At 40.5% G+C, this 27418-nt stretch overlaps 2 protein-coding genes across 3 annotated transcripts in view; one reads left to right on the forward strand and one right to left on the reverse strand.

Moving 5' to 3' along the window:
• The window catches only part of SND1 (staphylococcal nuclease and tudor domain containing 1), a 693764-nt gene that overhangs the window by 175615 nt on the left and 490731 nt on the right, over positions 1-27418 (reverse strand). The gene's annotated exons all lie outside the window — the stretch shown is intronic.
• LRRC4 (leucine rich repeat containing 4) lies at positions 13845-20830 on the forward strand. Its single transcript, XM_073652563.1, has one exon. It carries the CDS (start codon positions 15829-15831, stop codon positions 17752-17754), a length of 1926 nt encoding a protein of 641 aa, XP_073508664.1. The 5' UTR covers positions 13845-15828; the 3' UTR covers positions 17755-20830.

Here is a 27418-nt window from a genome sequence, read left to right on the forward strand (position 1 = left end):
GAGGAGGTGGATGAGAGAGAGAGAGAGAGTGAGGAGAGAGAGAGAGAGAGGTGATAGAGAGAGAGAGAGTGATTGAGAGAGAAGAGAGAGAGAGAGAAGAGAGAGAGAGAGAGATGGAGAGAGAGAGAGTGATGGAGAGAGAGAGTGTGATGGAGAGAGAGAGAGAGAGTGATGGAGAGAGAGAGGAGTGAGGGAGAGAGAGAGAGTGATGGAGAGAGAGTGTGATGGAGAGAGAGAGAGTGATGGAGAGAGAGGTGTGATGGAGAGAGAGAGAGTGATGGAGAGAGAGAGAGAGAGAGAGTGAGAGAGAGAGAGAGAGAGAGTGATGAGAGAGAGAGAGAGAGGAGAGAGAGAGAGAGAGAGTGTGAGAGAGAGAGAGAGAGAGAGAGAAGATGAGAGAGAGAGAGAGAGAGAGAGTGAGAGAGAGAGAGGAGAGAGAGGAGAGAGAGAGAGAGAGGGAGAGAGTGATGAGAGAGAGAGAGAGAGATGGACAGAGAGAGAGAGAGAGAGAGAGAGAGAGAGAGAAGAGAGAGAGAGAGAGAGAGAGAGAGAGAGAGAGAGAGAGAGAGAGAGAGAGAGAGAGTGTGTGAGAGAGAGAGAGTGTGTGAGAGGAGAGAGGAGAGAGAGATGAGAGTGAGAGTGTGTGTGTGTTGTGTGTGTGTGTGTGTGTGTGTGTGTGTGTGTGTGTGTGTGTGTGTGTGTGTGTGTGTGTGTGTGTGTGTGTGTGTGTGTGAGTGAGAGAGACGGACACAATTTTCCAGCTCCAAAGATCGGGTCTCTATTGACTTCTATGGGGTTCGGGTACCCGAACCGAACTTTAGACTGAAGTTCGGTCGAACCTGAACTTCCACGGGTCCACTCATCCCTATTGTTCATCAGTGATTGTGATCGGAGTTTCATCAGCATATGGTCAGTGTGTCAGTTATTACCATCAGTGTTTTGTCAGTGATTTTCAATGATAAAAGAAAAAAAAAATGGCAAAACTTCTGTCCACTACATCTATCCAAGTAAATCACAGGCGCACACAGATTGTACACGGATGCTATCCCTGTGTTGTCCGTTATTTTCACAGACCCATAGACTTGTATGGGTAATTTTGATTTGTGACTCGGATCAAAAACGAACATGTGATTTGGTTGCGCAAAAACCACGGACATGTGAACAGTACCATAGACTATAATGGGTACGTGTTCTATAAGTGAAAAACACAACAAGATCTTGTAGGTGACTCGAGGATGTCTGAATGAGGTCTTAGCTGTAGTAATGAAGTGTCATCTATACAAGTGGTTGCTGAAACCAAGCAATGGCCTCAGTAGCGTACGGCACAAGACTGCTCAGGCCAGTGACTGGCTGCAGGGCACACTAAACCCCACCATCACTGTAGCCAATTAAACAAAGAATGCTGGTGGGCACGTGATTTGCAGAGTTATTAGCTGGTGACTATAGATTCTTTATGTTAATTGTTATGAAAAATCCTTTTGAGCTAGCTAAGGATATGCTGGACAGCTGGAACAAGTATAATGTCTGCTCCATGTTGAGCCTCTAGAGGAGACACATGTCAGAAAGCAGAGATGTTGACATTTTTAAGAAATAAAACCAAAAGAATTAGTAACTTCCATAACTTTAGGTTTACAGGGGTATTCCCATATTGTTCATTTCTGGCATACTCACAGGATGTACTATAAATATACATTACATGTGGGTCCCCTTCAATAAGACACACATTTATGTCCAGAACAGGGCTCAAAACCTGCTACTTTCAGGGGGAGAAGTCGTGGCATTTAACATACAAAATGAATGAGAATTCTGAATCTATTTACAGGATTATTTATTTATTTTACTCACTTATATAGCACAATTAATTCCACAGCGCTTTACAGACATTATAGGCACTATCCCCATTGGGGCTCACAATCTAAATTCCCTAGCAGTATGTCTTTGGAGTGTGGGAGGAAACCCACGCAAACACAGGGAGAACATACAAACTCCTTGCAGATGCTGTCCTTGGTGGGATTTTAACCCAGGACCCCAGAGCTGCAGTGCTGATAACCACTGAGCCACCGTGGAGTATGCATCAGTGCCTCGTTCTGAAGACAAATCTAGGATCCATCAGCATGTGGACATGGCATAAATATACGAGATGAAAATAACCCTTAGTCGCTACAAAATACATCTGTGAGGAACTGAACCCGCTCCAAACATGGCAGGTATCAGTGTCGGCATTCGCCTCTAATGGCAGCGACCAGAGTTGGCTCACATCAATGAGGCTTAACCCCTTAGATGCCGTTATCAATCCAACAGTGACAATTATTGCGCTGTTTGAATCATCCCCATTTTACAATTTAAAGAAAGTAAAACAAACCTATTCAGTATCAGATTCTTTAAAAGTTCAGTCTATCAAAATATAAACGCTAAACGAAATAAAGAAAAAAAATCAAAAAAGCAAGAATTGTTGTTTTTCAGTTGCTGCAGCTTCCCCAAAAAATGGAATAAAAATGATAAAAAAACCTCGTATGCACGCCAAAATTGTACCAAATAAATGACAGTTCGTCAAGCAAAAAAACAAGCATTCACACAACTCCATCAACAAAAGATAAAAAAGTTAGGTGTTTACTTTTATTTTACAAAAAATTTATTTTAACCACTTAAAAAAATCCTTATAAGTTTGAGATCACCATAATCATACAGACCTAAAGAATCATGTTTTCCGCTATTACGATACACATAAAAATGTAAGGTTTGTAGTTAACATTTTTTGATCAAAAAGCACAAAAGCCATCCTACCCCATATTTAGGTCCACCTCACATGGATGCAATCAATCACCAAACCTCGAATGAAAGGGTTAAAAGATAGGAACCAGGCTCATCTCTAATCAAAACCTGTCTGGGAAAGCTGAGTGCACAAGGATGCACAGACCGTGAGGGGGCAACACCCCCCACTGCACAATCCAAAAAGGTATACAAAAAAATAAAAAAGGACCAGCACACCCAGAGTACTAACTTAATATACAGCTACACATATACGCCGTGGGCCATATATACTATTGCGATATGGGTAAAAGCCATGAAGTACTTGGTCCCCAACTCTAGTGACTCTCCATGTGCTTAACTAGGCCACAAATTAATTGCAAAAGGGGTTTCTCAAATAAAAATGAACTGAAATAGCGGGATCGGGGATGGCCCCCTCTTGGGCTGTACACCATTATGCTCCCAACTTTCCAAGAAATGTTTTAATTAGACTTAAAAGAAGTTGTCCACCACTTAGACAACCCCTTCTCATACCCCTCGCTTGGCTCCGATAAAATATAAAAGCTTATACTCATCTCCCGTGCCAGCGCCGTTCCAGCGGTGTCAGCACTCGAGTTCCCGGGGCTCTCATGTGGATGTTATGACACGTGATGCCCGGCGCCCAATCAGTGCTGGCGTCACGGTCTCCGCCTTCGTACGGTTAAGTAATTAACAGGAAGTGAGGGCTGCGGCCACCATTCTCTGTACACAGTGCGGTGACTGAACCTGGAACGGAGGAATAAAGTTAATTTCCTCCTGGCAGCTGGGCTCTAAGTGCGGGTGTCGGGCAGGTTCAGAACACTATTAGGCTATGTGCCCACGTTGCATTTATGAAGCAGAAAATTTCTGCTGCATAAATGCAAGTTCTCTCCCGGAAAAACGCATGCGGAATTCCGCACGCGTTTATCGCGCATTTTTCGCGCGTTTATCACGCGTTTTCCACATGTGGAATTGCCTTGCGTTTTTATGCATTGGACAAAGGCAATTCCGCTTGCGGAAACGCAAAATTAAATGACATGCTGCGGATTTTTGAACGCGGCATAAACGCTGCGGAAAAATCCGCAGCATGTGCATAGAACTTGCGGAATCCCATTGGGGACCATGGGGTGCGGATATACATGCGTTTTTCAAGCGTTTACGCTGCGGAAATTCCGCAGCATATACGCTTGAAAAATGCTACGTGGGCACCCAGCCTTAACCTGCACAAACTTCCCTTTTGAAAGGGGTTCTCCCACAATTAAATATTACATTGTACTACTACAATTAGCAAAATATAAGAATAAGACATTGTGGTGGGCACTGTCACGATGAAGACAAGGATGAGAAGGTGAAGAAAAACAACATTTATTAAAAGACAAAATTAATATGATTACAAATTGGTTTTGAAACACATTGCTGTCTTTTAATATGTTTGTTGTTTTTCTACATCCTCCCATCTCTGTCTTCAGCGTGACAACACCCACTACAATATTTTCTTGTTTTTTGCCTTGTAATAGTTTTAATGAGCCGTTGTGTCGACTTCAACAAGTGGAGCAGCAGTCTTATCAAGGAATACATCTTGACTATTACTCTGATCAGAGTTGTGCCGGATCTGCACAATTCCATCTACTCTTCCCAGTTTCTTATCACCGGGACTTCTTCTAATTCGTCTATCACAGAATGTCACAATTTTTCAACTGGAATCATTAAGAAAATGCAAATGCTACTGAATTCTACTGTAACATACTTGTTATGGTGACCCCTGGTGGTTTTTTGATACTTTTCTTAGAGCTTCCACTTTTATTATGATGATTTCTCTTCGATGACCTGCATAACAGCTGGAATGGTGGAAGCACTCTGTAGCTTGTGTACAAAAGGATCTGGGCAGCAGGATTATGCACTACTGGGAGCATGGGGTAGATCCCCCAGCACTGGACCCATGAGGTGGATGCTCTACATGGTCATTAGATCCCAATTTTCTTTTCTTCCCAGGTCACATGAATTGGGTATAAAAGACATCACTTACACGTATGTCCAGGATTTAGACGCTGAAACCACAACTAAAACCTGTGTGAATGTGGCCCGATCATTCAGCTCACTTATCTCCAGCATCCGTTAGGTAAGACTACGCTATTTACAGTTTTAATCTAATAGCATATATTAAGATTACCAAAAGCATGGAAATATGGCTAATACTGACCGACTGTGGTATTAATCGAGTTCTACAAACATGATCATCGGCATTTTTTTTAAGTGTGCTCTGGGCAAGACACAAAGGGGTTAAACTGGGAAAAGATAAATCAATTAAAACGTGTGGCTATTAAGAATGCTAAGCTTATCTGAGTAAAAGCTAAAGGGATTTTAACACAAAGATCACCAAAGCAAGCCTCCTGCAATTATATTCTGGGCACTGGTACACATGGCCTTTGTAGTAAAGCCTGTATTCTGTGGCTGGTAGCCTTGCCAAGTCCCTAACGCTATGCAGCAGAGTAATAATTCCAGATGTCCATTTGATAAATATTTAATCACTAAAAATGTTGGAATAACTAACACACCCTTACATAGTTCATCCTGTTAGAAATGTACAACCTTATGACACATTGCTTAGGGGGGTCCAACCTAATGGATAGTGCATGGTGGTGAGAGGAGCAGAGCTCTGTGTGCAGCTAGCCCCCACCCTCCTTACACTTCTCACAAATAAATTCTCCCTATAGTACATACATCATCACATGGCCACTACAGAACTACGCTATGGTTGCTAGAAATGGAAAAGGTCACCAGAGGACAGTAATGTAGCACTATTTTGGAAAACATAAGACGTACCCATGGAAAGCTGATGTGTGAAGCAGTCTCAATCAGCACACTCCACCTAATTACAGGGTGTAGAAGAACGTTGAGAGGGGGTGTACTGATTAGAGGGAATGGGATCTGCATCCAGAATGCATCTCAATTCATGTTAATAAACAACTCATGGTCTTCTGCATGTAATTATACCTCTACCTGCATAACAATTTCACACATTTATGGCAATGCAATCAAAGCTGCAACATTAAAGCATTGCTAGACATTACCTTGATATACAAAGCTGCTTTGATCACATGTATGACCTATATTATATTGGCATCCATTCATGAGTCCAGTCTACAAGTTAAGAAAACGAAGTTTCCCACGCAAGAACTTAATGAGCGTTAACATATAGACTGAAGCATACAGCACTACGAAAAATCAGGTAGACTTTGACGGATATGTAAGCCTGACTGTTTGACATTCACATTGCAGTCGTCCAAAAGAGAACAGTGACTGAGTGAACAGATGCTGTTCATGTGTATGGAACAGCTTGTAAAGGGTTAGATACAGGCAGGCAGGCACGATGCCTTTCCCACAGGCATGTAACATGGCTGTGTCCATTTCATTGCCAGCAGCAGAAAGAGGCAACCCATATAAACAGATCACACATAAGCTGGGGCCACTCTCAAAAGATGTGAACCCATGGTCCAAATGATGCAAGCAAAAGTGCCAGCCACCGATGCCCTGTTTTCTAGGGGGGAACCGGACTTGTCAACAACCAGATGCTCTCAGCAGCAAGGAGGAACTAAACCATACGGAGTAATCTGATCTTCTGAGCAGAAGACTGACGACAAAGGATCCAGCATTGCAGAATACTGACATGGACTTCTACAAACTCATTGCACAAGCAGCAAACATGACTGCAAATACATGAAAGGAACATTTCTACACGAAAACTATTCACTCTTTAGCCACAGGACAAAGACAAAAGATATTTATGTAATTTGGCAACCAAATCCTAATTCTGACCAGCAGGCTCCCTGATACAGAACTGTCCAATGAAGAGAAAGAAAAAATAAATTCATAAGAAAGACTGGCATATTTTGTCTGGCAGGCAACTGAGGAAATTCTTACTTCCCTGCTTCCACCATTAGCATACTTTACACTAACCAGCTCAGCAGGGACAATCATGCAAAATCCAGATCTACTAATCCCCTAATCTGGACTAAACCCAAAACCACTAATGGATTTGCAAGCAAAAAAAAAAAAAATCCTTTTAGGGACCGATGACTGCTGCATGCTAGGCAAGGAGTTATGAGAAATGGACAGGTCACAACTGATATTGTGCACAGGTCCAGCGAGCATACAACAGCAATCTTATTAGTTAGCAAATGGCTTAATAACGAATGCTTCATAACAGACTCGACTTTGACGTGGCTGATTTGCTCTGTGGTTATGATGCGCTTTTCTTTTTCTTCAGATGCACTTGCACATAGACCAGGACTCTGGCAGAAATAAGATGTTGGAAATAACTAGTGCAAGGGTTTCAAAGATGGGATTAATTCAATTGGCAATTCACATAGTCAACTTCTACAAGTAAACATAAAATAAGCTCCATCATGTCACTAACTAGCAATCCAAAAAATTCAGCAAGTGCCCATTGCCTTAACATAACCAGAAATCCATATATGTGTTTAAGTAGAAGTTCTACTTACTCTTAAGGGTGTGTTCACAAGCAGCAGATTTGAGTTTCTACTATGAATCAGTGAATATATCTCTATAGAGGGTCTGTCAAGTAAATACTTGTACTTCTCCATGAAATAAAATTCTAAATTATAATTTTTTTTCCACAAATCTTCATTGTTGCTATTCCTCTGTTATTCCTCCTGAAAATTTATGACTAAATTGTCAACCAAGTGTAACCAGTCATCTTGCCAAAAGAGTGTGTCCCTAAAATCTGGCACGGACATTACTTATGAGATAGTAAGCATGTAGAGCAGGGATGGGGAACCTTTTATCTGCCAAGGGCCATTTGGATATTTATAACATCATTCGGGGGCTGCACAAAATTATCAGCATGAAAATTATCCTGCTACATTTTATCAAACTATTAACTCACCCCGAATTTGACAGCTGGAGCTGTTTCTCTTTGGTGCGGCATGTGAGGTTAGGTGATCATGTTGCATATCACAACTTTGCCAGATTTGAATCTGTCTTCATCGCAGTCAACTTTGTGATGATATATTTTGTAAAGGGACTTAACAGCAGTAAGTTAAGAACACAGATGTATATTGAACTGCAAGTATCCTTCCAATGGAAATTGATCACTGCTCACATTACATTTACAGAACTCAAGCAGTGGGAGATCTGCTGTATACATCACATAAGAGACACTTAGACTGCGGTATACATCACACAAAAGACACTGGAGCATATACATCGTATAGGAGGTGCTATGGCAGGAGAATGCACATCACAAGAGACATTGGGGCTGGAGAATGCACATCACAAGAGACATTGGGGCTGGAGAATGCACATCACAAGAGACATTGGGGCTGGAGAATGCACATCACAAGAGACATTGGGGCTGGAGCCCATCACAGGAGACACGGGGGCTGCTGCTTCTGTCTACATATGTGGAACGGGAGCGCATTGCACATTAACTCCACTCACAAAGTACGTTATGACGCTGGCACTGGCCAGTGAGTAATCCTTCAATACATGCGCACGTAGCTTTCAGCAGTGAATGCTCCGTGCACGTGCTCACAGTGCAAGATGGTTTTAAAGGGCTGGCAAAACGCAGCTGGGGGCCCCAGCATTGCGGTCCCTGGGAATCTGCCCCAGAGCCACAGAAAAGGTCATCGTGGACCAGAGGTTCCCCACTCCTGATGTAAGGACTTAGCCCCAAATAGTAACACTCAGGAGAAAATTTTGTTTCATAAACCTGTCCCAATAAGAAATTAGTTGGATCAAGGGTAAGTTCACAAGTTGCGTTTTTCCCAGCGTAAAAACACAGCATTTTACTGTACCCGCAAAGTGAATGAGAGTTCTGATTATTGTTTCCTTGCAGATCTTAAGCAGTTTCAAATCTGCAAGGTGTCAATTCTTTCAGTGGATTTTACTCAAATAAATGGGGAAAAACGATGCAAAAACGCGTATATTTCATGCAATGTTTTTCCTGTCAGCACTCCAGTATTTGAGGCATATTTTTTCTACTGAAAATACTGAACGTGTGCACCTACCTTAAAATGTACCTTATTAGGGACCATCACTAGTCATACATACAGCAGAAAGTCAAATCTATGTCAGTTTTGAACTAGTGTACTTTTGCACTATAACTTAGGTATATTTCTGTCATAATTTACAATAAATTTACCAGGCCATGAAGACATTCCCTCCTCATACTAAGTCCCACCAATAATCAGAAAAGAGGATAAAGTTAAAACTATTGTGCAAATATGGCGCAAGACAAATTTTTTGCCTTTTTTGTACAGTCAATAATTAATTTCCACTTCATTTGTCAATACACTCGTAGAATTTCAGTGAGAGCAAAATCATTTTTTTCTCTTGTTTAAGAGTCCCGTATGGACTTGAAACACGCAGGCCTGGTGTCTCCTACTCCATTATTGGTTTTTACATCTATTTTTTAAACTTTTGTTCAACAATTGTGGGTTTCATTATATATCTACCTGCAGATGTTAGATAACCTCGTTCTATTTTTCCTCCAAGGTTTTTCTATCTTGCCAAGACTTTTATGCCAGTTGTCCTCAATTTCATACTCTGCTTAAAGGGAACATTTAAAACTCGCATTGGATCACAAAGATTGAAAATCTTTACTTATAAAAAAAATGTGTAATTCGTTGAGAACATTATGACATATCAATGGAACCCAAATTATAATCTATAGCTGGATTTCTAATCACGCCAAAAATTTGAAATCATATGTGGTTCCAATTTGTGGGAATTATATCACAACAACTCATAATGTAACTTAGTAGCCTATATGGTGCCAAGGTGCCTACATGCGCTCCCAACAATGTCCGATTGATGATCCTGTAGAGATGGTTAGTGGTGTCCTGGTGAATCACGGTATGAATGAGCTCCTGGACAATCTGCGGCATTATTTAGTGTCCCAAAGGTTCTCAGTTGGATGCAGGTTTGGGGAATGTGAAGGACAGTCAATGGCATCAATGTATTCATTATCCAGGAAATGCCTAAGTACTCTAGCCACATGAGATTGGGCTTGTCCTTCACCAGAAGAAACCCAGATCCCACTGTGCCAATGTAAGGTCTGACAATGACTCTGAAGATTTCATCCAGTACCTATCAGATGTTAGGGTACCATCGGCTATCACGTGGAGGTGTGCGACCGTATAGGGATATTCATCTCCAGACCACCACCAGATGAAGTTGCAGGCAGCATAGCCTTTAACCATGGCATCTCCAGATTCTTATAAATTTGCATAGTGTGAATCTCCAAAATATTTGTGAAGCAAACACGGTGCCATTGGCAGACCTACCAATTATGGTGCTCTGTGGCAAATGACAAGTGAGCAGCAAGGTGCTAGGGTGTAAGCACAGGTCCCACTACAGCACCTTGGACCCTCATCCCACTGACATGGAGTGTTTCTAACAGTTTGGTCAGAAACATTCACACCAGTGGTGCGCTGGAAATTCTGCAGGGCTCTGGCAGTGTGTCTCCTGTTTCTCCTTGCATAAGGGATACCATTCCAGCTGATTGAATGATGCCCTTGCATGCCAGTGTCTGGCTCTCCTCATGTAACGGCCCATGCACTATGCTGGGAGACACAGCAAACCCTATGTCAGCTGGACTAACAGTGCAAAATGAATGGGCTATAGGTCCCATCTAATGCTTCCAGCAGTGATGAGGACACCAGCAAAAGGCAGAACTACAGAAGAATCAGAAAAGTTAAAAAAAGAGTAATTTTCTGTGGCCACCACCTGCAAAATCATTCCCCATTTGAAGTTTGTCTGCTGTTGACCCTTTTATGAACCCGTTGTCATTTGCACCAAAGCTGATGAAAATGAGTGATCATCGCTTATGCTTCCTAACTAGACAGAATGATATCCCTAAAGTTTAACTGACTTAGGGTTATACTGTGATGTGTAAATGTTCCCATCATTTCTGAGTAGTACATTTTGTACCATTTTTCCCACAGGATAGTTTATACTATGCCTACCCTCATACACATATGGAATGCTCTGTAAAGAGCTGGGCTCACAAAAGTGCCGGTCATTCTCTTTTGTACTATTTGAGGTTTTGCAGATTGATATGAACCCTGCAAGTACACAGAAATCCCTTTAACCATCTAGCATTGTTGTTATCTAAAAAAGGTCACATCAAACAAAAAAAAAAAAAAAGAAGTGCAGCAATTTTGGCCATTAAAAGCTTTGCTCAAATTAAATGAAAGGTAGAAAGAACGCCAACTATGGTGAATGAGTGGGTGCAGTTAATCTGCTAATGTTTGATAAATTATAATAAGCTCTCCCGGGAACTACTGTAATTGATCCAGCCTCCGTTACCCATTCTACATAATTGGTAAATGACAAGATGTCAGTAGGTAAAGCGAACCAGCATTTTAACAACTACACATTAAGCTTCTGATAAAACCATGCCCACAATTTATGGAATGCAGTACTATTAAAGCAAACCTTTTTTTTACTCCGAGGTCTTATTTAATTTGTATACCGGCCCAAGAATGTGTAAAAAAAAATGGGTAACCTTTAAAAGGAAACTATATAGTAACAGTTCAGTACAGTCATTACAGTAACATTTTTCTAAGATCTACAAGATCTGAGGAGACAGGCTACAAAAATTATTGCTCAAAGCTTTCAAGATCAGGCATGAGGTAATGCACAGCCAAGACAATCCCTGCTTAGCAGTAACTTGCCAAGGGTAGAAATGGCACCCAAGTGTGGCTTGTTACTGTGGCATTAATAACTCTACATGGCAGATGATTCTGACTTCTCTCTTTACTCACAGAAGAGGCAGGATTACGGATTAAGAGTAGTAATTAGGAACAATTCATTGCTGCTGGCTGCCTTGTGAAATAATAACCTTTAACCTTAGTAGTACCACCTGGGGGCTATTCAGGGTCCATCTACAAGTAGTGATAACCCTTCCAGTTTTACTAGAGTGTGATGGTTATATATACATGTGTGGACAAACATAAATCCACGGCCGTTTAGAGATTTGTGGAAGGGAAAATTCATCTTTAGGATCGTCTGCTTTCCAAGAAATTCCACAGAACAGCAGCTACGTGAACTGGAGGCGTTCATGGCAACAATAATCTGCATCATACGAGAGAACCCAAAGGATCCTTTTCCTGCACACACCACATTCATAGGAAAACACTGAATAGATGCAAAATATGCAGCGTAGGGAATGACAGACAGGACGAGAGAAGAGCCAAGCTTCAATATTCAGTACAGAACATAAGGACCTTGCAATTGTAAGGAAATCACATTCACACAAAACATTTCGCGAAACCATCCACTATGAAACATATTAAGATGTATTATTCCACATATTCTGAACTGCTTATTGTGCTACATAGTATAGGAACATATCTGTAGGCGTTGCGATGTCAGCCTCAGCAGGGAATTGGTCTACTTATATACTGTCATGTTTTCTATCATGGTAGTGAGGGAACACATTATCATAATGCCATTTCATTTTTATAAACCTATGCCCATTAAACATGTAATATTGTGTAAACCAAATGTCAGATTGGGTATTACAGTTTGTTTTCTCTGCATCTTGCTTGAAAAGCTGATTCTCCCCTTTGCAGTATTAAACATGGCTTCTATTGAACACCAGCTTACAGAATAGGACCACTGCCCACATAAGGAGGATTCAATGGCTTTGCTGCAGAAAATCCACCAAACGATTACCCAGCCATTACAGTATAGAGTTACTGCCTATTTAATGGCTATTGTTTTCTCAGTCCAAAAAAGGGCTCAATATAGCCATTAGTTCACTTATAACATATAATAGTGCAAAGGGATAAAGGGGGCAATAGGATCCCATGTAAACTCCTAAATCTAAATCCAATGAACAGTAATGGTTATATAGAATGTGACTCAAAGCAGTCTGTGGGTATAAAAAATGAAATACAAGTGCGTCCCCTTATTTTTAGACAAAGACACTAGTCATGTGTAGCCTTAATCCACAATACTTCCTAACAGGAGGAAAAGTCAGCATATTCTGCTCCTCGTTCCACAAAGTGAATCAAGGTATAAAATAAATCTATATTTCATATACACATGAAATACTTTTATTACAAACTGTATCACCCTCCACAAATAAAGACATTAAACTACAATCTGCAGTCACAGCACGAGATAGAGAAAAAATACCATTCAGGTCCCTCTGGTGGAGAATGTGTTAAATGTATCACCTCTCATATCGGACGCTTACATGGCGTATTAGCGACTGAAAGTTTATTTCTATAAAGGCTAAAAAGCTGTTTTTTATTAATATTAACTACATAGAAAGTGACCATGCCCCCCACGAGCAGATTCTGCAGTGAAAGCAGGCTTCTGCAGCTCACTTGGCATCCACATCCAGACTGGAGGAGAAACCGTAAGAGCGATGCGGAAGTGAAGTCTAGTAAGTTTATTCTCCACCCAAAGTCCATACAGAGTTCCCATTAGTAAGGAGAAAAGTATAATGCCCCTGCTACATACTTTTTCATCCCATATTCTAACAAATTTGATATTATGCTTAGTATAAACTAGAAATCTAATAACATAATTAAGGCACTAAGGTTCCCAGCCTTACAGAGACAGAGAGGGGGGCAGGATTCGACTTTTGAACTACCACCAGAAGACCGGAGATCTGGCACAAAGTGTTAAGCTGTTACTTGGTATTCATTTGAATTCTTTCGAGAAGCCCTTAGAGAAGCAATGGAAAGGTCAGATTTAAGAAGAAAATCAATGTATTGCTGGGAAAGCAAGAGCATAAACACAATCTCTGCAAATACTGCAGATGTGAAACACATCTAAAACTTCAGTGGGATGTGAAGGGATGAAGGCAAACGCCATAATAATTACCTATTGCATAGAAACGTGAGAGCAATGTAACTCGTTCAGAGATGTAACTTACCAGTGCGGGAGCATTGCAGAGCACTCATGAAGCAGGGGCAGGTGACGAGGACCAGCTTCATCCCCTCAATGCTTTCACCTCCACCTGACGAGCAGTGCAATGCAGCAGGCATTTCCTTTCAGGCGCACATAGGGGGAGACAGTAATATAGGGGAAGATGCAGCTTCTGAAGGCTAGCTCCACAGCAATAAGCCAGAGTGATTCACAGGTGGAGGAACAGGTCACAGAGTGGAAAGCCAGCCTCCTCTGCTGTGTGATTCTGCAGATCCTGCCACCACAAGGGTTAAACATTGTGGCGAGGACAAGGTGCAGCACTAGCTTTACCAGGCGTGAAGACTCCCCCCCGCCGGTGAATCCGCGCTGCTTCTGATTGTTTCGCTCAACTTGGGGGTGTGAATACAGTCAGCTGCAGAGGGGTAGAAAGGTGGGATCCGGACCAGGGGGGAAATTACCCCTGCCGTCAAAGGGAAGCAAAGTCAGCAATTGGCGTTGATGACGCTGCACAGGCAGAGCAACCAATCAGGTCTTTCCTGCCGCTGGCAGCTGAAACCTCATTTCTGCATTTATCCCAGTGCAGGCTAAGACAAGGGCTGAACGCAGAACGAGAGGAGAGGGCAAAAAACTGAAAAAAGCCCGGCACCTGATCGGCATCATTAACGGATCTCACTGAAGGGAACCGGGAAAGCATCCGCCGCTGCAAGCCGGGGACTCCGAAACTCCTCTCTTCGATAAAGAGACAAGAAAAGATAAAGGGGGAAGGGAATGTGAACCAGCCAATGCAACTTGGCTGGAAGCTTTGAGCATTAACCCCTAGAGGGAAAGAAAAAAAGCGAAGAGTGGGAGGGGAGCTGTGTGAATACATAGGAGCACTGCATCACGCTAATGTTCAGCTCAGAACAGTATGCGTCAGCAGTACATCCACGTTCTGACTGAAGGGCGAAAGGATGAGAGAGCAGCCGGGCTGGTGGGCTGCTGTATCCAACACCAAGCGAGCAGGGCGAGAGGAGGACTGTTAGCAGAGGAACATGCTCCGGGGCTCTGATACCGCTGCCATCACCCCTGGACAAACCAGGAGAAGCCCTCAACTCACTACCTCACAACAAAAGGAGCTACAGTGGGATTTCCACGAGGCAGGAGGAGAAAGGCTGTGAAAGCTGTCCCTTCTTCGGACCAATCTCCATTCAAGGGCTGAAGCACTGAGGTGTGTGTTTGTGTGTGGCTTCCTCTCCAGCATACTTTCTACCCCCCTTTACTTGCTCGCCTCTGAGATATTGATGGATTATTGCTAAGTGTGCAGGAGGCAGGCTGCAGCTGCTGCATCCACAGCTTGGAAAGCAAAGCCAGCAAGGAGAGGGGAGAAAACAAGCCGTCAATGCCTGCAATGTGCTGCCTTTCTCTTTGTACGAATCAGAATCCTGCAGACAGCCTGTGCTTCAGAGGAATATCTATGGAAAACTAGACTGAGGAAGATAAAAAAAACCAACAACTGAGGGTTTCAATATTTGGGATTGTGAACCCTTCTTTGCTTCCTTCTCCTTTTCAAACCAACCGATACCTGGTCTTCAGTTTCTCTCAGCAATGGATTATCGTCAGTCTTCTTGCAGAGACAGCAGTGGAATCCAAGGACGAATAGCTCAACTGCAAAAGGCACCAGTCCCGGGGGAGCAGCAGAATGATGCACCTGCATAGCCAAGTGGGCCTCACTCCCTTCTTACATTTCTCTTAAGGTTATTTTTTTTTCTTCTCTTGTGTTGGGATTTACTAAAGGAGCCATTTTGTCTTTTAACATTTACATCAACCCCATCATCAATCGGAATTCTTGCTGATAATTAAAATTAAGGAATTTATGGAAGGACTGATAACCCAGCTCCCTGGAGGTGGCCACTGGCGTAAGGAATTTGAAGTGTTCTTTCCCTAAGTATATAACATTTTGCTTTTTGTCTGTTCAATGCATTATAAGTTGATGTTTTTAGCTAAAGGAAAAAGCTAACTGCTTCATGATATAGCACCCCCTTCCTTTGTTGACCACCATTCCCACCAGTGTGTAGATGGAAAAGGGAATTTGTAGCCTCCTAAAGCCTGGGTAGGGCCAAGTTCTCGTTTCCATGCCAAATCCCAGACGATGGTGAATTATGAACGTGCCACATCATGAATTTCTTGTGGCTGGTAACTGTGCACCATACCTGGAAGGCCATCCTGTTTTCTGTAATCTACCTCATGGTGCAAGTGTGGATCCCCTGTGCAGCATTTTCAGGGCAACAAAACTGCCCTTCTGTTTGTTCCTGCAGTAATCAGTTTAGCAAGGTTGTTTGTACGCGCCGTGGCCTGTCTGAAGTACCCCAAGGTATCCCATCTAACACAAGGTACCTCAATCTCATGGAAAATAACATCCACATGATCCAAGCTGACACCTTTAGACATCTCCACCACTTAGAAGTTCTACAACTTGGTAGAAATATAATACGTCAAATAGAGGTTGGGGCTTTTAATGGTTTGGCTAGCCTCAACACTTTGGAATTGTTTGACAACAGGTTGACTGTAATACCTAGCGGGGCATTTGAGTATCTTTCTAAACTGAGAGAATTATGGCTCAGGAATAACCCCATTGAGAGTATACCATCCTATGCGTTCAATAGAGTCCCTTCACTAATGCGTCTGGACCTAGGAGAGCTTAAAAAGTTGGAATACATTTCTGAGGGGGCATTTGAGGGATTGTACAATCTGAAGTATCTTAACCTTGGAATGTGTAATATTAGAGACATGCCAAACCTTACACCCTTGATAGGGCTAGAGGAACTTGAGATCTCTGGCAACAACTTTCCTGAAATCAAACCAGGATCGTTCCATGGATTAAGAGCACTTAAAAAGCTATGGATTATGAACTCTCAGATAAATATTATAGAGCGCAACGCTTTTGATGACCTGACATCTTTAGTAGAATTAAACTTGGCCCATAACAACCTATCCTCCCTTCCACATGACCTTTTTGCCCATTTGAGATACTTGGTGGAATTGCATTTGCACCACAATCCATGGGACTGTGACTGTGATGTTCTTTGGCTTTCTTCGTGGCTCCGAGAGTATATTCCAACCAACTCCACGTGCTGTGGTCGCTGTCATTCCCCACCGCACATGAAGGGGAAGTACGTGGTTGAGGTGGACCACTCATCGTTCCAATGCTCAGCCCCTTTTATTATGGACGCTCCTAGGGATTTAAATATCTCCGAGGGAAGAGTGGCAGAACTCAAATGTAGAACTTCAGCCATGTCATCTGTAAGGTGGCTGCTACCTAATGGTACTGTGCTGAGCCACGCTTCCAACCATCCACGAATCTCCATACTTAATGATGGAACGTTAAATTTCTCACATGTATTGCTTACTGATACTGGAGTCTACACTTGCATGGTAACCAATGTTGCGGGAAACTCTAATGCTTCGGCCTATCTCAATGTCAGTACTGCAGAGCTCAACACTTCCAACTACAGCTTCTTCACTACAGTCACTGTGGAGACTACGGATATGGCTCCTGAAGAAATCTCAATGATAATCAAGCCAGTGCCAACCACTTCCACTGGGTATCAGCCAGCATTTACCACTACCACCACAGTGCTCATCCAAACCACCAAAATGCCAAAACAGGTGGCAGTCCCAACTTTAGACACTGGAGACAAAACGCAAACTAGTTTGGATGAGGTAATGAAGACCACTAAAATAATCATTGGCTGCTTTGTGGCAGTCACGCTTTTGGCAGCCGCCATGCTAATTGTGTTTTACAAACTAAGAAAGCGGCATCAACAAAGAAGCACTGTAGCAGCTGCACGAACTGTCGAGATAATTCAAGTGGATGAGGACATCCCAAGTGGGAGTCCAACACGAGTATCAGGTGAGGGGCCAGTAGTTTTGCCAACCATTCACGACCATATGAACTACAACACCTACAAGCCAGCACACCATGGGGCCCATTGGACGGCTAACAGTATCGGTAATTCTCTACACTCCACAATTACAACCATCTCTGAACCTTATATAATTCAGACCCACACAAAAGAGAAGGTACAGGAAACTCAAATATGACTTTTTTCAAATTAAAATGCAATAGAATGCACAAAAAGACAGCAACTTTTGTACAGAAAGAGAGAGAGACACTTTTGTTTTCTTGTAAATGCTTATATATTAAATCTATGGGCTTATGACAGAAACAGATTATATTAAAATTTAAAAATATTTTCTAACTTGTAAGTTCTATTTAAGAAGAGTTATGATGGTTAGGCAGTAAAATTATATAAGAAATGCTGTTAATGTGCCATAATGACTAAAATGCAAGGCTTAGCCTTGTATTAATCAGAAAGCAAAATGATGAGACGTCCATGAATGCTGTTTTTCACACAAAACAAAAATTCTGCTCAAATACAAGAGCAACACCCCATTTCTAAGGAGAATTCTTTTGTTAAGAAGTCCCAGACCAATCTTTCCAGGTTTATCTTATTAAAAAAGAGGAAAATGCACCACAAATTTGTACTGTGCCAAATGTTAAAAAAAAAAATTAATGCAATAAAAGAAATTTTTTGAAGACTTTGGAGGGAAATAATCTATTTTGTTATAGTATATAGTTATATTGATTATTTTTCATAAAAAGGTATTGGGAACGTTGAGTTCCTTCTTAGTGATCAGAGGTGTCTAGTTTTGGTTATTCAAGACTGTAAAGACACCTATAGAAAAAGATTACAAAAAAAATAGAGGGTGGAGGGCAGTCTGTTCTGCTTTGCTATATACAACTATGGCAAAGCCACGATGCAGGATGCTAAAAAGCTGGCGCATCTTTCCACTCTGCACCAAACTCCTGCAGATCTAATTAACCCTTTGTCAGCCTTCTGATGTTTGTGGATGAGAAAACAATTTGTGCCAAGATAAAGGTTACTTTGGCATCAAACGAAATTACCATTTTTAACAGTCTGCAGCACCCTGCTCGATTATGCAGAAAGAAAAAAGGGTTAAGATTTTCTAATTTTTTAACTCGGCATGGTTTTAAAGGATAAAATACCTTTTCTAGCATATGGCATCCGTAGTCATTTAACTGCCACAAAAGCAAAATCTGCATTATCAAAGAACTGAGCTCAATGCAACATGAAATGTATCTCAATCTGTGACCGTAACAGGAAAACATGTTATTCTTATGATAGCAAATGGCGAGAATATTGGTGAATGACTGCATGATCAGAAAGGGAACTGCAGCTGTATATATTGTGGGGGAAAAGGTACATTTGTTTAGATATGATATTCATGTGATGCTTTTTCCAACAAGAAAGGTCTGTATTTCAATCTGCTGTTCAGGGTGCTGCAGGCCTTTTCTTATGGTACGGGGCGTAACTGAGGCTTTAAATATTGCAGATAAAAATCCTAGCAACCGGAAATGGGGTAGAACGACTTGGCTTCTCTCACTCTTTCTGCATTGATTAAAAACATCTTCATCTATCACCATGGGGAGAAATGTATTGCTTAAACTGTAATGTTTCAAGGAGGAAGCATGGCTATAAGACCCATTAACCCTGGCAATGTGGGCATGTCATGCCATATATAACTGTGTTAGAGTTGAATGTATCTATGCAGCTCTTTAAAATGTATGAAATATAATTTTATGAAAAACTTGAATATGGACAATAATAACATCTGTTTCTGAAAGCTCATCGCCAACTTGTGGTATGCTGACTTTTGACAGTTATTACAGAATGTCTACATGGTATAATGACATGGAGCACAAACCATTATTAAATAGTCAAATATTCTCATAGTTTCTCCTTAACGTGAAGAAATTGGCTACAAGGTCATACTAAGTTCTTTTGAAGACCACAGTGGGTGGTATCCTCTTTCCTGTTAATAGATGTCACCCCTGAGTAACTACAGTTCATACGTGGTGTGTCCTTTATCATGCACTTGTCTTCAGCTCCGTATATTGTGAATTTTGCAATTTACAACATATTCGGTTATTTGCTGCTGAATAGTATAATGAAGCCCCATGAGGGTTCAATGCAACAACTCACAATGTATTTGACAACACTAGACGGTTTGCAAAACACAGGAATTTCCATTTTGTAAGGGTGAAATGCGATATATTTGGCAGCACCTTAAAGGCAACGGAGATGTTTAAGATTCTGGAACTCTTTAAGGATACGTTAATAGTATGCAGAGTAAAACAGGGTATGATAGAGTAAAAATATAACCCTGTGTCACAAAAATGTGTAAGTGTTTCAGTGGACAAGCTCATTTGGTATGCTTGATTAAACATTTTCACCATAGGCAGTAAAAAAAAGCATGTAGTGGCAAAATCTTTCCTACACTATATCTCCATGAAAATATGTAAACTGGGCTGGTAGCCTTCAATCCGTATTTTAGTCACAAGGGTGAAAAATAGACATATCTCAAGATTTTATTCTTGCAATTATCAGTTAACCATACAAAAGTGTATGTTCTTAAAAAGAGAGTCCTCGAATGTATGAAATAATGCAGTTTATACATAGGCCAGTTTGAAGAGGTTTAAAGCCAAAGCAAGAAGTTAAAAAAGAGGGAAAGCTAAAAGGGAAACAATTCGACTTTCTATACTCGTGTTCCTACCGTTGATTTGGCTGCTTGTAGCCTGAGGGCAAAAACCTACCTATAAGATGTTCTTAAGGACAATCAATATTATTCCAATAGATTTGTAAATGAAGACCCCTGATTAGACTGCATGTAGACCCCAATTAAAGATGGAGTAATCCGATTAGGAAAGGTAAACAGCTTCACAGATTTAGCAGGTCATGTGGCGGGGTTTCTAATAGATGTGACATTTTGTACTGGTCATACAGTAGTTATGCAATGTCAGATAGTACCACAAAAAGAGCATGCACAATCCACACACCCTACACAACTAGATTCAGACTCTGAGTAACGGCCATTAGGTACATTGGTTCATTCTATGACGGAGAATCTTATGGCTTCCACACAACAGACTTTTCAAATGCAATTCCACCATAAAATGCACATTTTGATGCAAATTTACAGTAGATTTCTCTCCTGATGCATTGAAACAGGAGAAATCTGAGGTGCAAATGAACAGAAATTCACATGCTTAAGCTCTTAAAATCCACACCCCTAGTCACTGTGTGCTGGAAACATCCATGGCAGGTAGATGAGGTTTTAGAAATCTCATCCACTTGACTCCTACTTTATTCCATTGTAGATTTTACCTGGAGGTAAAAATCTGCAGCAATTCCACCCTGTGTGTACTTACCCTTATTTATTTTACTCACTTATATAGTGCCATTAATTCCACAGTGCTTTACAGACATTATGGGCACTGTCCCCATTGGGGCTCAGAATCTAAATTCCCTATCAGTATGCCTTTGAAATTATATTTTTTTCTTGACGATAAAATGTTAAAATGGTCTGGCACCACGTCTCCTTCCAGCTGTTGAATTAATATGCATGTTGAGCGGGTCAGAGTGTTACAATGCCCGTATGCTATGGATAAATATGGCGCCCTTAATAATTTAAGATTTGCTATTACACCATCACTCAAGAGCATCAGCTTTCTGTGAGGTTCATTAAATGCTTTACAGCCTTTTTGTACTTGAAATTTAACTCAAAAAAGTTTTGCCATCTAATATTTCATTGGGATATTAAGAAATCTTACGTGGCTTGCAGCTACCAAACTTCATCACTAGGGGCACTATTTTAAAATAGAAAACAATATGTTATTATGTTATTACTAAACTATAAAGCCAAAAAATATCTTTCTGGACATGTTCATGCTATAATTTCAGTCCAGAAACCTATACATTGGAAGGACATTGCTATATAGACCACTCCTCCACTGACCCAACAAATACGGCTCTTTTCATACCTACATTGCAAAACCAAATTCAATAATGAGGTTCAGGACATAGAAGTAACATATATTGAACCTTACAAGAAGAATTAGAAAAACAGACTTTTTTTTTGTCACTCTACCAAAATACAAAACCAGGAAACCACTTTGATGGAAGAAACTTATCAAAACAGGAGCAAGAGAAAGATGGAATAGTTGCACAAAGTAACTGATGAGCACTCGGTTTTCATTTTTGAAAAGGCTTTAAAGCACAATGTGTTTGCTATGTGCGACTACTCGCCTCTTTTTGTTTTCACCACTTGTGATAAATTCCCCATATGTATATAGTTACATAGTTTATAAGGCCGAAAAAAGACAAGCGTCCATCCAGTTCAGCCTATTTCTTGTGCACTGCAGCTATTCTGCAGCGTTGATCCAGGGGAACGCAAAAAAAAACAAAACAAAAAAAAACATGCGGTATAGGCCAATTGACATCATTGAGGAAAAAATTCACTTCCCGACACCAATCTGGATTAATTAACTATCACTAAGCATAAGATGTAATTTTATTGTTCTCAAGAAAGGCGTCCAGGCCTCTCTTGAACTCATTAAGTGAGTTGGACATCACCACTTCCTCTCCCAGAGAGTTCCAGAGTCTCACGGCTCTGACCGTAAAGAATCCCCTTCTATGCTGGTGCAGGAACCTCCTTTCCTCCAGACGCATAGTGTGCCCCCTCGTCTTTGTCACCATCCTTGGTATAAACAGGTCATGGGAGAGATCTCTGTACTGCCCCCTGATGTATTTATACATGTTTATGAGGTCTCCCCTAAGCCTTCTCTTTTCCAACGTAAATAGGCCTAATTTTGACAACCTCTCTGGGTATTCTAGTCCCTCCATTCCCTTTATTCCCTTAGTCGCCCTCCTTTGTACCCTCTCTAGCTCCAATATGTCTTTCCTGAGCACCGGAGCCCAGAACTGTGCACAATATTCTAAGTGCGGCCTTACCAGCGCTTTATACAGAGGAAGAACAATGTTCTCATCATATGCCCCTATTCCTCTTCTGATGCATGCCATGACTCTATTTGCCTTCGCAGCTGCTGCCTGACACTGGGCACTCCAATTTAATTTGCTATTAACCAAGACGCCCAGGTCCTTCTCCATGTCACATTTCCCCAACGTTTTCCCATTTAATATGTATGGGTGACTGCTGTTTTTCTTTCCCATGTGCATGACCTTACATTTATCGGCATTGAACCCCATTTGCCATTTTTTGGCCCAACTCCCCAATTCATAATATAATTCATATAAATTTCTATTCCTTTTATCACCACTGGACTACAATGTGCAAGAGTTTTACACGTTGTAAAAACTTTGCAGGATACCAACAATAAAGGCTCTGGTGTAGAAAAGTCTTAAAATTTCAGGTGCAGACATGAATGAGTATTCGTTATAGAAAAAATATTTTTTTATATTCTATTAGAGAATACACTCAGCACCTATATCATAATCACTGCAAGGGACCCACAATAGTGGGATGAATGGAAGTTATGTGCACCATGTTAAAAGAGAAGATGAGGACCAGTCATGTGCAGAAGCCTATGTCTCAGGAGAGCAATGCTCTTCTGTATTTCTGCCTGGTCTTCTCCTTTTGTCCAACGTTAAAAACTGATAAATAATTCTTTTATCCTGATTATTAGGGGTCCCAAACCTCATTTTTAGGACATCTTTTACAATATTTTCCTCACCTGTTCATGTATCATCTATATATAATGCGAAGTGATGATTTATCTGAGATGATGTAAGGTCAAAGGTGTTCTCCAAAAAAAAAGACTGCACTTTTGTTAGCCAGTACAGAAATTTTGTCCCCCAAAGTGGGAACATCCTATAGACAGCCCATTGATAACAGATTATGTGTAATTTTTTATTCACCTGTGATGGCAATGTAAGAAAACTATACATTTGCCACCAAATTTTCCAATAAACACACAGGTAATCGCTAGGTGCTTCAGCAGTGGCACACCATATGATGAATGAATATTTGAGGAACCCCTCTAAAAAAAATTGCTTTAGGCACCTATGTCTCAGCACATAGAATAAAATGAAAGGAGGGTTCTGTGCGTGTTGCTGACAGCTAGGGAGATCTCAGAGATGGAGTATGGATCCTGTGGGTGACACAAATGAGCCCCAATTTTACTTGAATGATGGTTGTCAAAACTATCAGAAAAATGCACGCAATCCAGAAAGTTTCTCCTAGTCAAGTTATTCATTTTCTTTGGCTAAAAGGGGACAATAATAAAACATAGTAACATACATAGTAATGTAGGTTGAAAAAAGTTTTTCCACTTGGTATGAAGTACATATATTGATCTGCATGCCAACTGATGAATAGGATTCTGTATGATTCTCAGATGTCACAATAGCTTGTGTACAGTGAGGCTCAACACTAAAGTACTAGTAACACTAGTGATCACTATCTACACACAAAATATATTTAATAGAGTGTGGCCAAGACTTCATATTGTCAATTAATGTCGTCAGAACCATATTTTAATTTCTATAATAAAAAGAACTAAACAAAAGCAAACAATATATCCCGATTTTAGCTTCAACAATAATTTCTAAAACTAAACCTAAAACTTTATTGTTTATAAATCAGTGAAAGTGTTAATGGTTCATAGCTCAGTGACAAGAAGAGCTTAAATAATATATAAGAGCCGTCTTGGAAATGTTTGTAAGCTATGCACACGGAGGCTAGGGACTTGTTTCTCTGTATCCCGCCTCTGATGTAGTCTTGGGTTTTCACTTCATTCCAATTAACCCCCTCCTTTCCATAATGTCAAAAAGATGCCAGGCAGGGACGATATTTTACAAACTCCTGCTCAATCCACCATTGTGCTTCGCTTAATGTGGTGGATAAACTCAATCCCAGGATCTTGTCTCTAGTAATGGTTATTGCATTGCTCTGTCAATAATTAGGGCCAGGGAACAATGCCGTTACTGTTTTGCTCCTAGCACTTGCTCTACGCTGGCCGCATTTTCATATTTTTTAGAAGGAAGTTGCAGTCTTCTATGACCAGATTGACCTTGAGAAAGCCACAAAATTACATTAATGATTTTATTTAGCCATTTAAATGGATTTAAAAAGGTAAACCCTACAACATTCTTTTAGAATTACTGCTGTGATTGCAGCAATACAAGGGCCATTATTAGTGAACTCACTATTATAGGTAGAATTAATCTGGAACATGTAATCCAGCAATGAAGAGATTAGTCTTTTCAACCCATTGGACACAAGAACATTTCACAATGCTTCCGATTTATGACTTCTGATTAAATAATTCCACCCGTTAATATCTTTATATTGATCTATTTGATACATTGACTATCAAATAGAGAAACGTACAGCGATTTACCACTGGTGCTAGAAATTTGCAAAGCATTTCCTATGAAACATAAAAAAACAGTTTACATTTTTTTCAAAAGACACAAAACATAATTTGAACTGGACACAGGTCTCGATAATTAGTTTATATTTTATCTACTTTTCTAACTAGTGGATCTACAGTAGGCCTCAAGCACATAGAGCCGGAATGGTGGTACATGGATTACCGGCATCACTGTATTACTAACATATAAGGACTCCATCTGCTGGTACCTTGAAGTATTGGAGGATTTCTCCAAAATCAAGTGTTTTTTCTAATCCAAGAATATGTAAATGAGCTGTGTATTCTTCAGTATGCAACTGGAGGCACGACAAGGTACAGTAATTGGACCCATATGGTCTTGTGTATGAGCCCATAAAGCGGTCATCCACTACTGCTTAATCACTCAGTGCCCCACATAAATAAAATACAATAGCAGCGTTGATACTGCAGGAATGGTGCCGCTGTGGGAAGGCTGTTCTTATTTTATATGGGGCACTGACATATAGACAACCCCTTTAAAGATAATCACATAACTATAAAATAATCATGGGCAAAACTACCCTAAGTTATTTCCCAACCAGATAAGAAACAAACATAAAACCACTATATCCTAAAATACTGAAAACAAACAAATATATAACATGAGAGCAGTTTTCTAGATTTTGAGGACATACATACAATTTCTTAAGGGCATAGTTTAGGCTATATAACCATAAATGTGTTCCATGAGTTTAACTGTGCTTTTCATATAGACTTTGGGCACAATATTAAAATGCTTCATAAGCGTACTACATAGGCTGCAATTTTGATCATAAAATTGGTTCACAGGAACATCTCTGCAAAGATTTAGAGGAATTACAATTTATGCCATCTATGCAGCTTTTTATTCCTCTTCCTTCCTAGAGCATGACAAATCTTAAATCCTCATTTCTGAAAGTCCCATTCAGCTGCTACAAATTGTATCACATGCCATATATTCTCTTAAAGAGTTTGCCGCCAGAAGGCCCACAACTCACTGTACTACAATGTACTGCAGGACTACTTGAAAGCAACAAATAAACCAAAATGTATCTTAATAAGGTGTTTACATGACACCATTTACTTTAGGCAATAAACCTGCAAATCAGTTCAGATTAAAGTCTTAAGAGAAAAATGACGTACATGTACAACAATGCTGGGGTCGCGTGTAGCTTAAGCCCTTTAAGGAGATATAAAAATAAAGTTAAAAAAAAGTTTATAAACAAATCAAAACATTCAAAAATATATAAAAACTTGAATTGCCTCTATTTTTCCCTTTTAAAAAAAAAAACATTTGGTATTGTTGAGTCTGTAAAAGTCCGATCTATCAAAATCTAATATAAAATAAAACATAAATTATAAAATAAAATGAATGAACGCATACGGTAAATGCCATAAAGCAAAATAAGGAATCAAAATAATAATAAAAAAACAATACAATAAAAAACTCTTAAGCATACACTCCAAATTGGTATCAATAAAACTGTCCTTCTCGCAAAAAAAACCCAAAACAAGTCCTTACACAGCTCCATCAATGAAAAAATAAAAATGTTACGGGTCTTGAAAACTGGTGACAAACAAGAATATACAGGTGCATCTCACAAAATTAGAATACAAAAAGTTAATTTATTTCAGTTCTTCAATACAAAAAGTGAAACTTCTATATTATATAGTCATTACAAACAGATTTCAAGTGTTTATTTCTGTTAATGTTGATGATTATGGCTTACAGCCAATGAAAACACAAAAGTCATTACCACAGTAAATTAAAATAATTAACAAAAAACACCTGCAAAGACTTCCTAAGTGTTTAAAAAGGTCCCTTAGTCTGTTTCAGTAGGCTCCACAATCATGGGGAAGACTGCTGACTTGACAGATATCCAGAAGGCAGTCATTGACACACTAAGTAAATGCAAAGCAAATTTTGCATTTCATTTGGAAATCAAGGTCCCAGAGTCTGGAGGAAGAGTAGAGAGGCCACAATCCAAGCTGCTTGAGGTCTAGTGTGAAATTTCCACAATCAGTGATGGTTTGGGGAGCCATGTCATCTACTGGTGTAGGTCCACTGTGTTTTATCAAGACCAAAGTCAGCGCAGCCGTCTACCAGGAAATTTTAGAGCACTTCATGCTTCCCTGTGCCCACAAGCTTTTTGGAGATGGAAATTTCGTTCTCCAGCAGGACTTGGCACCTATCCACACTGCCAAAAGTACCAATACCTGGTTTAAAAACAACAGTATCACTGTGCTTGATTGGCCAGCAAACTTGCCTGACCTTAACCCCATAGAGAATCTATGGGGTATTGTCAAGAGGAAGATGAGACACACCAGACCCAACAATGCAGACGAGCTGAAGGCTGCTATCAAAGCAACCTGGGCTTCCATAACACCTCAGCAGTGCCACAGGCTGATCGCCTCCATGCCACGCCGCATTGATGTAGTAATTTATGCAAAACG

Source organism: Phyllobates terribilis, unplaced genomic scaffold (assembly GCF_046119375.1).
Source record: "Phyllobates terribilis strain yellow unplaced genomic scaffold, ASM4611937v1 Scaffold_11__3_contigs__length_659146591, whole genome shotgun sequence".
Taxonomy (NCBI): Eukaryota; Metazoa; Chordata; class Amphibia; order Anura; family Dendrobatidae; genus Phyllobates; species Phyllobates terribilis.

Bases quoted from the DNA above. Each gene is read 5' to 3' on its own strand.
- LRRC4 (XM_073652563.1), top strand. From the start codon at position 15,829: ATGAATTTCTTGTGGCTGGTAACTGTGCACCATACCTGGAAGGCCATC.